Source organism: Hakea prostrata, chromosome 5 (genome assembly GCF_041222555.1).
Source record: "Hakea prostrata isolate BN-2017 chromosome 5, UWA_Hpros_2, whole genome shotgun sequence".
Taxonomy (NCBI): Eukaryota; Viridiplantae; Streptophyta; class Magnoliopsida; order Proteales; family Proteaceae; genus Hakea; species Hakea prostrata.
Genome location: NC_142604.1, coordinates 951,759 through 964,236, shown reverse-complemented (window position 1 = coordinate 964,236; position 12,478 = coordinate 951,759). Strand labels below are relative to the sequence as shown.

At 38.4% G+C, this 12,478-nt stretch overlaps 1 protein-coding gene across 1 annotated transcript; it reads left to right on the top strand.

Annotated features, from left to right (window-relative positions):
* Positions 1-7,508: 7,508 nt before the first annotated feature.
* On the top strand, positions 7,509-10,867 carry LOC149014275 (cinnamoyl-CoA reductase-like SNL6). Its single transcript, XM_089155230.1, has 6 exons — positions 7,509-7,839; positions 7,955-8,036; positions 9,470-9,476; positions 9,693-9,881; positions 10,193-10,346; positions 10,479-10,867. Exons 1-6 carry the CDS (start codon positions 7,602-7,604, stop codon positions 10,766-10,768), a joined length of 960 nt encoding a protein of 319 aa, XP_089011356.1. The 5' UTR covers positions 7,509-7,601; the 3' UTR covers positions 10,769-10,867.
* Positions 10,868-12,478: the final 1,611 nt, after the last annotated feature.

Genomic DNA, 12,478 nt, shown 5'->3' with positions numbered 1-12,478 from the left:
GCAATTGGATCCTAGCAATTTCCTTGGCAGCATACTGAAATGTGTTCTTATTCCTATGTTTGAGAACTATTGCTTTTTGATTGGAGTTTAAAAAGGTCTAAGCCAGTTCCAAAAAAATCCCACCCTCTTTGGATCTAGGTGAAAAGGTCAGAATGATCTTCCCACTTCATCTCATAATTGAATCTAACAAGTTCATTTTTGGATAGTAGTAAAATGATTTCCACCGAACTATGATCAGAGCCCACTATTGCATGCCTGTGACTTGAGATACCCCCAAAGAGATGCAAAAAGTCACTGTTTGTAAATTCTTTATCCAAACACTCTTTTACAAGTACTCTACCCCTTCTCTTGTTAGACCAACAGAATTTTGACCCAGAACATTGATTTTCATGCAAATGATACTTATCTATAGCCTCCTTGAATCTATCCATTTGAACTTGAGGTTTATGAATACCTCAAACTTATCCGCATGACATAAAGTTTCATTAAAGTCACCAATGATAATCCCAGGGGTACTTACAGTGCTTCCAAGATGAATAGATTTGGTCCAAAATTGTGCTCTATACTCTACCTATGGAGGCCCATAAATCAAAGAAAGTCAAAAATTTGTACCAAAAAAATTTACATGAATGATCACATCAGATCATATTTGGGTCTGAAGAAATTAAAGAAAGAAATACATTACCATTCCAAAAAATTACAGTTCCACCAGACGGCCAAACCTACCCATAGGACCCAAAAGAAAGCTATCCAAAAAAACCCCATCTTCTTGAAAGTTTGTTCACCTCATCATTTGGTTGCTGACTCTCCCAAACAAACACTAGACTAGGTTTAGTTCTCTTGCAGAGACACTATAGGTAATGTTGTGTCAGGGATGGACCACTTCCTTGATAGTTCCACCATAGCAGATTCATGGCTCACGTCGGGGTTGATTAAGGGCAGTCAACCACACCCTTTTAAAAGATAGGTAAAATGTTATTCTTCCTCTAGAAGTACCATACTTGTACCTCCACATAGAACCCCTATCCCTATTCACACCCTATAGGAAACCTCAAAGGCTAAAACATTCTCTTGCAATTTCCCATTCATTCTTTTCCTCAACTTTCAGCTTTAACTTTTTTAGTTATTCATTGATCTGGTAAGGGGATGAAGGCCTTTTCCTCTCTTTAGGAAATGTTAGATTTGAATCAAAGTTGGCCAGCTCCTCAATCAGTACATTTGAGGCTATAGTAGCCAGTATAATAGAGGGCTCGATTGTTCTAATAATGATAGGGGATGCTCTTATTAAAGCTCTAGAGGAAACTGAGTTCTCCAAAACTAAAGATGTCTTTGCAGGCTTTGAGATCAAATTACCTTCAATAATAGGGCTTTCCACCTCCTCTCCAGGCCCACTGGACTGTCCCACTATTTCCTTACCCTTCTCAGAGGCCCTTTCATGAAGATTTTCATTTTTTGAGGACCTAATAAGAGCAGGATAGCATTCTGTTGTACTAGAAAATACCAAAAACTCAGTAGGAGTCTAAATGTTTTTAAGAGTGGAAATAGATCCCTCAAAACAATTAGAATATAGATGATGGGTCGTATTCACTTTCTCATGAATGGGCTTGATTTTTGAATGGTCATTAAAATAAAGAGTTTCAAGCCCTTAAATATCAACCGATTGAGAATTACTTACCTAGGCTTCAACAGACATAGGCTTCAACATCTTTGAAGTGGACTGCAATTCAAAATGGATTTACCCTTAACTATTCTCCAGTTTTATGATTATTACTAGATTGCCCTTCTTCATCTACCAAGATTGCATGGACTTGAGTTGGAATAGTATCATGTAGGGCAACTCTTTCAATCGCTCTGAGCAGGCTTAATTGAAGTGGACTTGAATCCTTCAAATTGTTTTGAGCACCCGAGTCAACATCCTTCTCATTTAGGGTTTGTAATTATATTTGACCTCTGCGGCCACCATCAAGTTGGTTAGAAATGTAGGAAACTGCCTCCATTTGATCATTGTTGGTCCTTAACAAATCAACTACATAGTCTATGAGTGATGATGAAGTTGTAGTGAAAGCCTCGTTCGATTTTGGTGGACAAAAAACTCCATGCTCAATCAATAGAGCTTTAGCTAGAAGAAAACATTGTTTTACAATTGATGGTCGAGCCTCCTGGCTTCCTAAACATAGCCAATCCCCAAAAGTGCTATTACAAATATTAACACATTCATCCTTTGTGAGGGATTCACAGTAAGAGACCTAACCTCACATTTCCTAGAATGGTGACCAATAACTCCACAAAAATAACAAATTGAAGGAAGCCTTATCAGGATGTGGAAACCTCATTCTAGGTTTAACAGGTTCAAGGTTTTTCCTCTCCACCTGAATAGCAAAATGTTTTCCAAAATCCCTTAGAGATTTAGGGAATTTTGTACTCTTGAAGTGACCCAGTCTTTTCCCCTATGAGTCTAGTGATTTCCATTGTTTGCATGCTTGCAGGAAGATATATATAGAGCATGTTCCCATATTTCAAACTTCTCAAACCACGGTCCATAGTTGAGCTGTTATGATTTCCCCCAAATCTGCTAGTTGTAGAAGGAAAAGATGGCTACCAATTTGCTTGACCTGCAACACTCTGTTCAAACTCCATGCCTTAGCACAAGTAGTACTACTTATGAGAGAACCTGTGAAGCTTTTGGATGAGAAGATTTTTCCAATAATCACCATACCCCATTCCATACCCTTTGTGTTTTTAGTTTGTGATGGCTTTGCTAATAAAGCTTCCAGAATGGATAAGTCAAAAGGAAAAGGTTCAGGTGGTGGACCCAAGCTTGATGAAGCCATCCTGGTAAAATACTGTTACCAAGAAAGAAAAATATTAACAGAACCTACATCGCAAGAAGAAGACAAGAGGATCTCAAATGTAACTTGTAGAGGAAATAAATAAGTTATAAAGAAACCAATCATCGACAAAAATAAGCTATATAATAAAGTAATGAAAATGAAGAAGTAAAATGGAGAAAGTTAAGAAGAAATGGAAGAGAGAGAAAGTTTAGTGGAGACAAAAAAAACCATCCCAACTGCAGAACTCAATAAGGAGGTAGAAATTGTGGCCTGGAAATGGCTAATAGTGTATGCTGTTCCAAAATAGTGGAGAAAGAAACAGTAGATTTACTGATGAAATCACTTTGAGAAACGTCTAACCACAAGCGAGAGAAGAAAACCCTAGCTTTCTTTGCAGGGTAGAAGAGAAAACTCCATAACTAACTACAACATCTCTACTATTGGGATGTTTGTACTTATGAAATTTATGTTGGGCTGTCAATGAATAGAGCTGGTATTTTTGGGGTATCTTCCTATTATTACTCTAACAGAAAAGTAGAATTCAAATCCTCTACCCACATAGAGAGAATTTTTTTTAACCGGGATTCACATCCTCTGTAATTCTTTTCTCTACAATTCCCTCCTACAATTGTGCCATGTGGCATTAAGTAATCCAACGGTTACCCAATTCAAACTAAATTTGAATTTTATTTAAACTCTAGTTTGAATTGGGTGACCGTTGGATTACTTAATGCTACATGGCATAATCCTAGGAGAGAATTATAGGGAAAGGAATTACAGAGGACCTGGATCCTTTTAATCCACATAGATGGATTCTTAGCATATGTCTAATTGTTAATTTACTAAAAACAAAAGATTTTTTCTTAGAGATATGACACGTGTCAAGGATCGAACCATATTGGTTAATTTTTTTATTTTTTTATTTTCATGTAGATAAAAGATTTAGAGTCCAAAAAAATATATGGATGACAAATCATAATCCATCTCTTTCTCTCTTGATGGGGGAAAAACAACAAAATTGCAAATAAGTGGAATAATATAATTTAGGCATAAATAAGAGTTGCATGAAGATCTAAACTTGAGAAGAAAACTAACATTTTCTACCCCTTAAAAAAAAATTTAAAAAAAAAAAAAAAACATTTTCTACTAGTTTCTTAAGCTATTGGCAAAATAAATGACATCACATCACAAGGCAACATGGAATGGAGTCTAGATCATTTCTCCTAGAGGGAAGCTCTCTGTGTTCCCCGACAACTATTGACCACAAATTACAGGTGGGACCCACAGGATTAGGGTGAATTTTTTCTTTCCAAATGTTTTGTTATTTTTCACTTGTGGGTCCACATAGTTTGAGGTTGTAAAGCCGTCAGAGTAGCACAGTGTGTTCTCCGTCAAGGGAGATGATCCACATTCCATGGAATGCCACTAGAAGAAAATGAACACTTTTATAGGAAAGTATTACAGAATAAACTGTTTTTTGTTTTTGGTAAAGAGGGAACCTACATTTGTAAGAAAAGCACTCTTTTGGCTCCTCAATGTAAGTAATTAGGATGTCTTGAGCTCCCTTTGTAAGATAGTGAAAAGTATTTGACTCAAATAACGTGAGCTAGAAAGGCATGATAAGGTAGGAAAAAAGTGAGTCGAGATCCTCCATCCACATTTTTTTTATGGAGAAAAAAAGCTCAACCCATACGGTTGGATACTTGACAATTGTCCTAACTAAAAACAAAATCCTTTTTGCTTTAGTAAATGAGAGAGAAGATTTGGATTCTTTCATTTTTGGCATTTTCCTAAAAAGATGATCTTTCTTAAGATCGAACACATGTTAATTAAGCATCCAATTATATGGATTGAAATTTTTGTTCTCCATGCGTGTGGAGGATCTACTGTAATATAGTAGACATGCTCTTTCATTGAAGTTAGTTAAATATATCAAAGCAAACTAGCAAACTTAACTTGGGAATTTCATTGGAAATAATTTACTTTTCCTGCCCGTGCCTTTTTGTCTCCCCCATGCCCCATGCCCCATGCCCCATGCCCCATGCTATTTCCTTAACCAACTCGTCTCTAAAAGTTTGCTTCACTAAACATTGGCGAGAAGGGGACAACTCCAGTGCTACTCTGAGTCCAAATCCTCCATCCAAGGGATCATATCTCTGCGTCCTATTCTTCCAGGTGTTGCCCAGATGCCATCTATAGTGGTTTAATCATACTCGATACATAGTGCACATGATGAGTATAATAGTCGTAACTTAAGTTTTAAGCTGAATAAGTTTGAATCATGAAATACAAACTAAGTATCAAAGCAAACTTTGTGCTCATAATTGAATTAACCTAGCTACTAATTAATTAAAATCCCTAAATTCTAGGATGTAGCCATTAATTAATGAGAAATCCAAGCAAAATCTAAATTATAGGATGATGAGTTATACCTACCACTATACATAAATTGTTGGATTCTCAACCCGTTCCTAGCTAGCTCTTCAACCCTAGAGGCATGCGAGGCATGCATGCACCTTCTGTCTTGAATTCACCTTTTCAAAACCCCTTTGTGCTATAATTAACGCGTTCATTAATCCCCCAAATGGAGGAGAAATGCTCATCAAGGATCGATGTGCTTTTAGGAGTTGGTATCCATACAACAATGGGATGGAAGAAGCAGAGCGAGCAGATGGAAGGAACACGAAGCTAGACGATGTCCATAACTTCAATTTGGCACAAGCATGCATCATTTGTTGCCCAGGGTTTCTATTTTTTTGGTAGAAAAAAGAAACCTAGCTAGTATATATATCTTTGAGTGTTCATTGGATTCAAGAGCTAGTTTTCGCATGCCGCCTCTTTATGTATACGTAGGCCCTAAAATCTTGATTGCCCCTTTATATGGATAAAATTGCATGCCACCCCTTTATATAGGGGCCTTAAAATCTTGACATATGGATAAAATTGCACGGCGTCCCGACTGGTCTTCTTCAAATATTGCAAGTAGTTATCCCTCTTAACGGTCAAGCCTTTTGAGTGTTAAGTGAGGGTTGTGAATTGTCCAATATGCCCTCTTAAGTGCGTAAAAACCAAAATAGCCCTCAGTTTATAATTTTCCTTCCCTCCATTCATCCTTGTCTTCAAGAAGAAGCATCAAGCTCCATCCCATCCACTAAGATTTAACTGTCATATATTGTGTGTCCATCTAGTGGCTGGAATGATAGACAGAACGTAGAAGATCTAGACGCCTTAACTTCCGCCACTAAAACTAGTCTTATTCAGTGTAGCGGATTTAGACTCCTTTATTTCCGCCTCTTATATTTCTAGGAGTTCCAGTGTTGTAGTCGATCGCTTAGTCAGAAGACCTTTTCGGTTTTGGGCTCAACAGAATGTCAATTTCTAGTCAAATCATTGATGGATTTATGTTCATCTTCCACTCTTGTCCATGTTGAATAATAGACTTATGTTATTTCTTTGGAGGAAATATTCTCAATAAGTATCTAATGACTGACTTATAATAAGATTCAATCATATATAATTTTCTAATAATCCAAAGACATTTATCCATACGAGATTAAAATATGTTCAATAAGTGAATGTTATAATTCATTGGAGCATTAATTAATTGAGATCCAAATTCAGTGATGGGACTATCCTCTAGGTAATGTGGATGTCGTCGTGAGTCGTGACTACTAGATTGAGCCCTAAACACGTAACATTACTCTTTTTCTTTTTCTTTTTTGTTTTGTGGTAAACACGTAACATAACTCACGAACAGATTAAATGATGGATGGCAAAATGAACAGCAGATTAACAATTAATTACAACTATTTGATTATGACAGGAGACCCGCATATCTCATGATAACGAAAGATGGGGAAATGTGCCGTGCTAGTGTTTGGTGTTGAAGTGTGTTTACTATAAAAATGAATGAATGGCAGTCTTTAAACCACGTTTCTATCTGCTCTTCTACATCTACATCTCAAACCTAACACAGAGAGCTTACAATTAAGGCGTGAGAGAGAGAGAGAGAGAGAGAGAGAGAGAGAGAGAGAATGAAGGGTTGCAGAGATGAGTTGGTGGAATTGAAGCCTTAGGCGACACCATCACCTTCTTCTCTTTGTGAAAAGGAAAAATCATTGAAGAACTTCAATGGTTTAAGGTGGAATACGAAGGAGAGAAAGCTGGTTTGTCTCACTGGTGGGTGGGTGGAAATTCCTATTTAAATAGAGGACTTTCTTATCAAAATATAAACTTGTTTCTTTGGAAGAAATCTCCAAATGAATCCCTAATAACTTATAACATTTAGTCATATATAATTTCTAATCTAAGAACACTCATTAAATTTATTCTGACCGAATTAGAATATGTCACCTACATAATTCTACAATTCATGAATTCATTGGGCACTAATTTGAGATCAAATTCAGAGACTCTATCCTCTTGGTAGTGTGGAGAATGTCGTGACTACTGGGCTGAGCCGTAAACACGTAACATAATAACTCACAAACAGTAAATGATAGCGAAATGAACAGCAGATATGCAAATCTGACAATTTCAGAGACTTGATATGATAGGAGACCCGCATCTCTCACTCATTAATGAAGAAAGATGGAGAAATGTGCCGTGCCAGTGTGGACGTGTTTACTATATAATGAATGAATGGCAGTCTTCAAACCACATTTCTATCCGCTCTTCTACGTCTCCCAAACTCAGTGAGCTTGAAATTAAGGTTTGTGTGAGTGTGAGTGAGTGAGAGAGAGAGAGAGAGAGAGAAGCTGCTGGAGGGGGATGGAGGGTTGCAGAGGTGAGGAGGTGGTGGAATCGAAGCCTCAGGCGACACCAACGCCTTCTTCTCTTTGTGGGAAAGGGAAGTCATTGAGGAACTTCAATGGTTTAAGGTGGAATATGAAGGGGAGTGAGAGGAAGCTGGTTTGTCTCACCGGCGGGAATTCCTATTTGGGTTCTCACATACTTAACCATCTCTTGACTCGTGGCTACCTCGTTCGACTCGTTCTAGAAAACCCTGGTTTCTCCTTTGTCTCTCGTCTCTTGGGCTTTTGCATATTCTTGAATTATTAATTAATTGCAGTGTGGGTTGCAGAGATAGATGATCGTGTGATATTGGTTATGATGACGAACAGGTGAACTGGAGGAGGTGATGATGAAGTTGAAAGGAGACATGGGAGAGCAGCAGGAGGAGAAGGAGGTGGTGATGGGTTTGGAGTGGGGCCCCCCCCCCCCCCCCCCCCCCCCCCCCCCCCCTTGTTGCAATAATGGTGGTGAGCCGGAAAGAGGGAGGAAAAGAAAAAAAAAAGAAGGGAGGCCGGCGAAGTTTGGAGATGTGGATGGTCTTAGCAGAGCCTTCACTGGTTGTGATGTCATCTTCCACACTTCATCTTCTTTTGATCCTCACGGTGTCTCTGGTTATTATGGTTAAGTCAAGTAACTCTAATTAAAACATCCATTCGTTAGGCTTTCTTTGAATACCTAGCTTAGCTAATAACAGGTTTTGGCACAGAGAGTACTGGATGAGATCTGCCGTTGGATCTCCAACCCCCCCCCCGACCATGACCATGAATAGCTTTTATTTTTTGGGTAACAAAGGTGCTTTATATATATAGGAAAATTAGAAATGGGGATATTACATATGCTGCCGGTAAGATTGAACCCACAATTTCTTTACTGAGAGGTGAGATTCTCAACCACTCTACTATCCTTCCATCGGTATGACCATGAATAGTTAATAACAGAGAGACCGAGAATGCCTCTGGATGGACGACACATGGTCTGTCTGCTTATTTATTACTTTTTGCTTGTGGGCCCCACATAATTTGTGGTTGTAACGCCATCCTGTCAGGGAAATGATCCGCACTCCAATAGTTGGCCTTGTGACAGATGGGTCATGAGACAATAAAGTTGAGCATAAAAGAGCAATGAAAGTGGAGGATCCAAATTCCTTTCCCCCTACTCGGATGCAAAGGATTTGAATATGGGGATCAATCTAGATAACTAGGTAAGGTACCCCACATGGGTGTGGGACCAATTCAATATGGGATCTATTGCTTGACTTGGACTTGGGTGCTGCACATTAAATGTGCAACGCCTGCTACCTATGGTCGAGAAATCAAAATCTTGATTGTCCATTTCGCAAGTGGGTGAAAGTGAGATAGACTCGACTGTAGGCAGCACAATGCTGCATATTAAATGCGTAAGACTGAAGTCGAACTGCCATTGCTTCAAACATCCACATGGGTATGAGTCCAATCTCTTAAGGGATCAACTTCAGTATTGTTGCACATTTAATGGGCAACATTGAGTTGTGTATGGCTACGATCGATCCGAGTGATCAAGGTTGAAATTTCGACCACTCATTTTGATTCTTTTTCTTTGGTTACAAGTAGGTATGATTGAAAAAGTGTTAAAAAAATAAAAATGAAATGAGTGGTCAAGATTTTGACACCATACGAAGCCGTGAAGCTCTGTCCATCTCTGGGAACCATTAATACTAAATTGGTCTTAATTAATTTGCTAATTTCATGTTAACATCTAATTAAAAGATTCATTCACGAGATGAGGCACCCTCGAAGTGTACTCAATAGGTTCATGTATTTACTAAATTGAAACTGTATAAGTATGTACCTTATGTGTTTTTATAGAGTCATTGTGAGTTAGTGAGTTTTTGCATTATGATTTTAGGTGAGAATTTGGTGTGATGCCCTTTTGGCTATTGATTGAGAGATTTTCATAGAAATCTTCTCCCTAACTAATGAAAATTCTTCTTTGCCCATGAATATAACACATTGCATGGGTGTTTAAATCACATAAAATCTTTATATTATTTTGAAATATTTCCACCTTTGTTCATTTTAAAAAAAATAGGAAATAAAGGCATTTATGGAGGCAGAGGCGTCAAGGAATGTAATTGAGGCATGTGGTAGAGCTGCATGTGTTAAGCGATGCATCTTTACTTCATCTCTACTTGCTTGTATTTGGCAAGAAGGTAATGTTGATACTCAAGTCATCAACGAGAGCTGTTGGAGCAACGAAGAATTCTGTCGAGACAACAAGGTTTTCACTTGTTTTCTAATTTTTTTTCTTGTAAGTAAATTCAGTTCAGTCAAGTCTGGTTCTTAAATAAGTGTAGATGTCCCACTATTATCTATTCAAGAGGGGCTGGTACTCAAAGATAAATTCTCCTCTTAAATAAGTGGTGGTGGAGAAGAGTAGAGAATCCCCGAACGATCGATTTACAGGCATGGCATGGCATGAGAGTATTCCTACTTGGTTGAACCGTCTGGAGATATTGAAGAATGATAATTTGTAATTGTGTTAGTGAAGCTGATTAATTTATTGTCTATTTCTGTTTTGATCATGAACAGCTTTGGCTTGCCTTGGGTAAGACTACAGCAGAGAAGGTTGCTTGGAACAAGTCCAAAGGAATGAAAGTTAATCTTGCCACCATTTGCCCAGGTCTTCTCATGGCTCCCGTCTTTCCAAATGCTCACCTCGAAAGTTCTCTACCCTATCTTAAAGGTATAATATGAAACACACAAAAAGGTCTTCAACTATATATAGAATTCCTGAAAATAGATATTAAAGATATATTCAACTTTTATTCTAATCTAGGTCATGAAGTTACAACTAGTTAGGTGATCATGTGTGCAGGGGGAGAAATGATGGTTGACAGAGGCATGTTGGCAACTGTAGATGTTAATACTGTGGCGAAGGCACACGTTGATGTTTATGAAGCCATGGATTTTGGAGCCTGTGGTAGATACCTGTGCTTTGATAGGGTTGTGAAGAGATTAGAAGAGGTAATTGATCTTGAGAATGAGTTGAAGATCCATGGCTTGTTGTCAAGAGGACGACACCAAGAAGATCAAGAAAGCCACCAAGGCCCTCTCCTTAGTAATGCTAGGCTTTCTAAATTGGTATCGTTTGTGTTTTGCAAATAGTGAGTTAATTAATGTACAACTTCAAACTTGATCAACTAGTGCCCAGAAATGTCCTTTGGAGATAGAGATAGAGCCATGATTTGACATGAGAGGGGGAGAAGGGGGTAGGGGGTTGGGGGTTGGTTTGAATAATGAATACAAAATTCTTCTGTTCTTCAATCATGGTTGTGGTAAATTGTGTGTTTTCATTTCTATGAATTTATTTCAATACCTTAAAAATTAATTACTGATGATGATATTTTTTTTTCTAATTTAGATGACCAAGTACTGATGTTTTACACATGAAAAGAGAAAAAAAAAAAATTATTTTGGAAAAATTTCGGAAGATGAAATGGAGAAGGGGAGGAAGCCCCGTCAATGCGAGAGAGAGACTTCTACTTGTTAGGGAATTAAGGGGTAAGCTTGTTGAGGAAACCAACTCATAGACTCCTCAATTTATGTGAGGATTAAGGAAAGCCAGAGCTGGGTTTAAATAACCATTTAATAGAGATCTTAATTTCCTTGGAATCGAAAAGCTATCTTAACTCCAAGATGCGAAATTTCGCCCCCCAATTTCGGGGGGTATTTTTGGTCAATTTGGGTTGAAACTTGGTGTCTACCCTAATTTGATGTCAATAAACATAGTGGGATGACTGGTTTTGCCTAAAAATCCACCCAAATTGGTGTTCTCAATCGGCATATACCCGATTGTATACTGGTAAAACTGTAATTTTATAACATTATTTTAAACAATTAAACTAACATAAATATGCACAATGACAATAGAGTGATAAACATCATTAAAAAAAAAAAAAAAAACTACTATACTAGTATACAAATACAAGTATACAACTACATACCTATCAATATTCAATACCAAGTACTATGCCTCGATGGGTCCGTCAACTCTGTGTTTTGTGATAGTGTGGTACAAGGCACAAATGCTACAATTTCAAGCTTACGCTCCATTATTTTTGTGAAGTCACTCCAAGACATCTGATGTCATGCTGATGGTTGTTGACATACAAAGAAACCAAAGCTCTGTAATTGGCATCATCTATGGCTGGAAAACTACTCCCATCAGGGGGTAACGTGAACGGAGCTCTTCAATTGGCATCGTATGATCGAAAGGATATTGGTATGTTGTCTCCAAGCCAAATGGAAGCATAAGGGGGACACTCTGATGATGATGACCCCAACCATCATAACCCCTATACGTGTTGCCATCCTGTGAACCCAAGCTCATGGAAGATCCATCATTATATCCATGGTAGTGCGAACTCCTAGAAGACAGGTATGTATTAGCGTGTCAATAAATGGAAGGGACACTATAACCATAAGCCCCATAATCATAAGCAGATGTGGAGCCTATAGACTCCATCAAGCTCATGGACCCCATCACTCCCGACAACCTGTCCATTGGATCGAAATGGCCGTATGAGCCATACGATCAAGTATCGTCACTATAACCATGCATATGTTGTTGCTCCCCCCATGAGCCTCCCCCCTCCCTGGCCGAGTGTAGCTCATAGGACTACCACGATAAAGCTCACCACCATGATCGTCATCCTAGGTGGCATGCGTGTACTGAGTCTCTCCAGTGTATCTCTAGGGGGATGTTGTGTCTCTAATAATGGAACATGTAATCGCTCATGTACTCCACTACCACCACTAAGACCATCGTCATCATCATCATCATCATCATCATCCCTCCAGGTCTAACTAGGACTG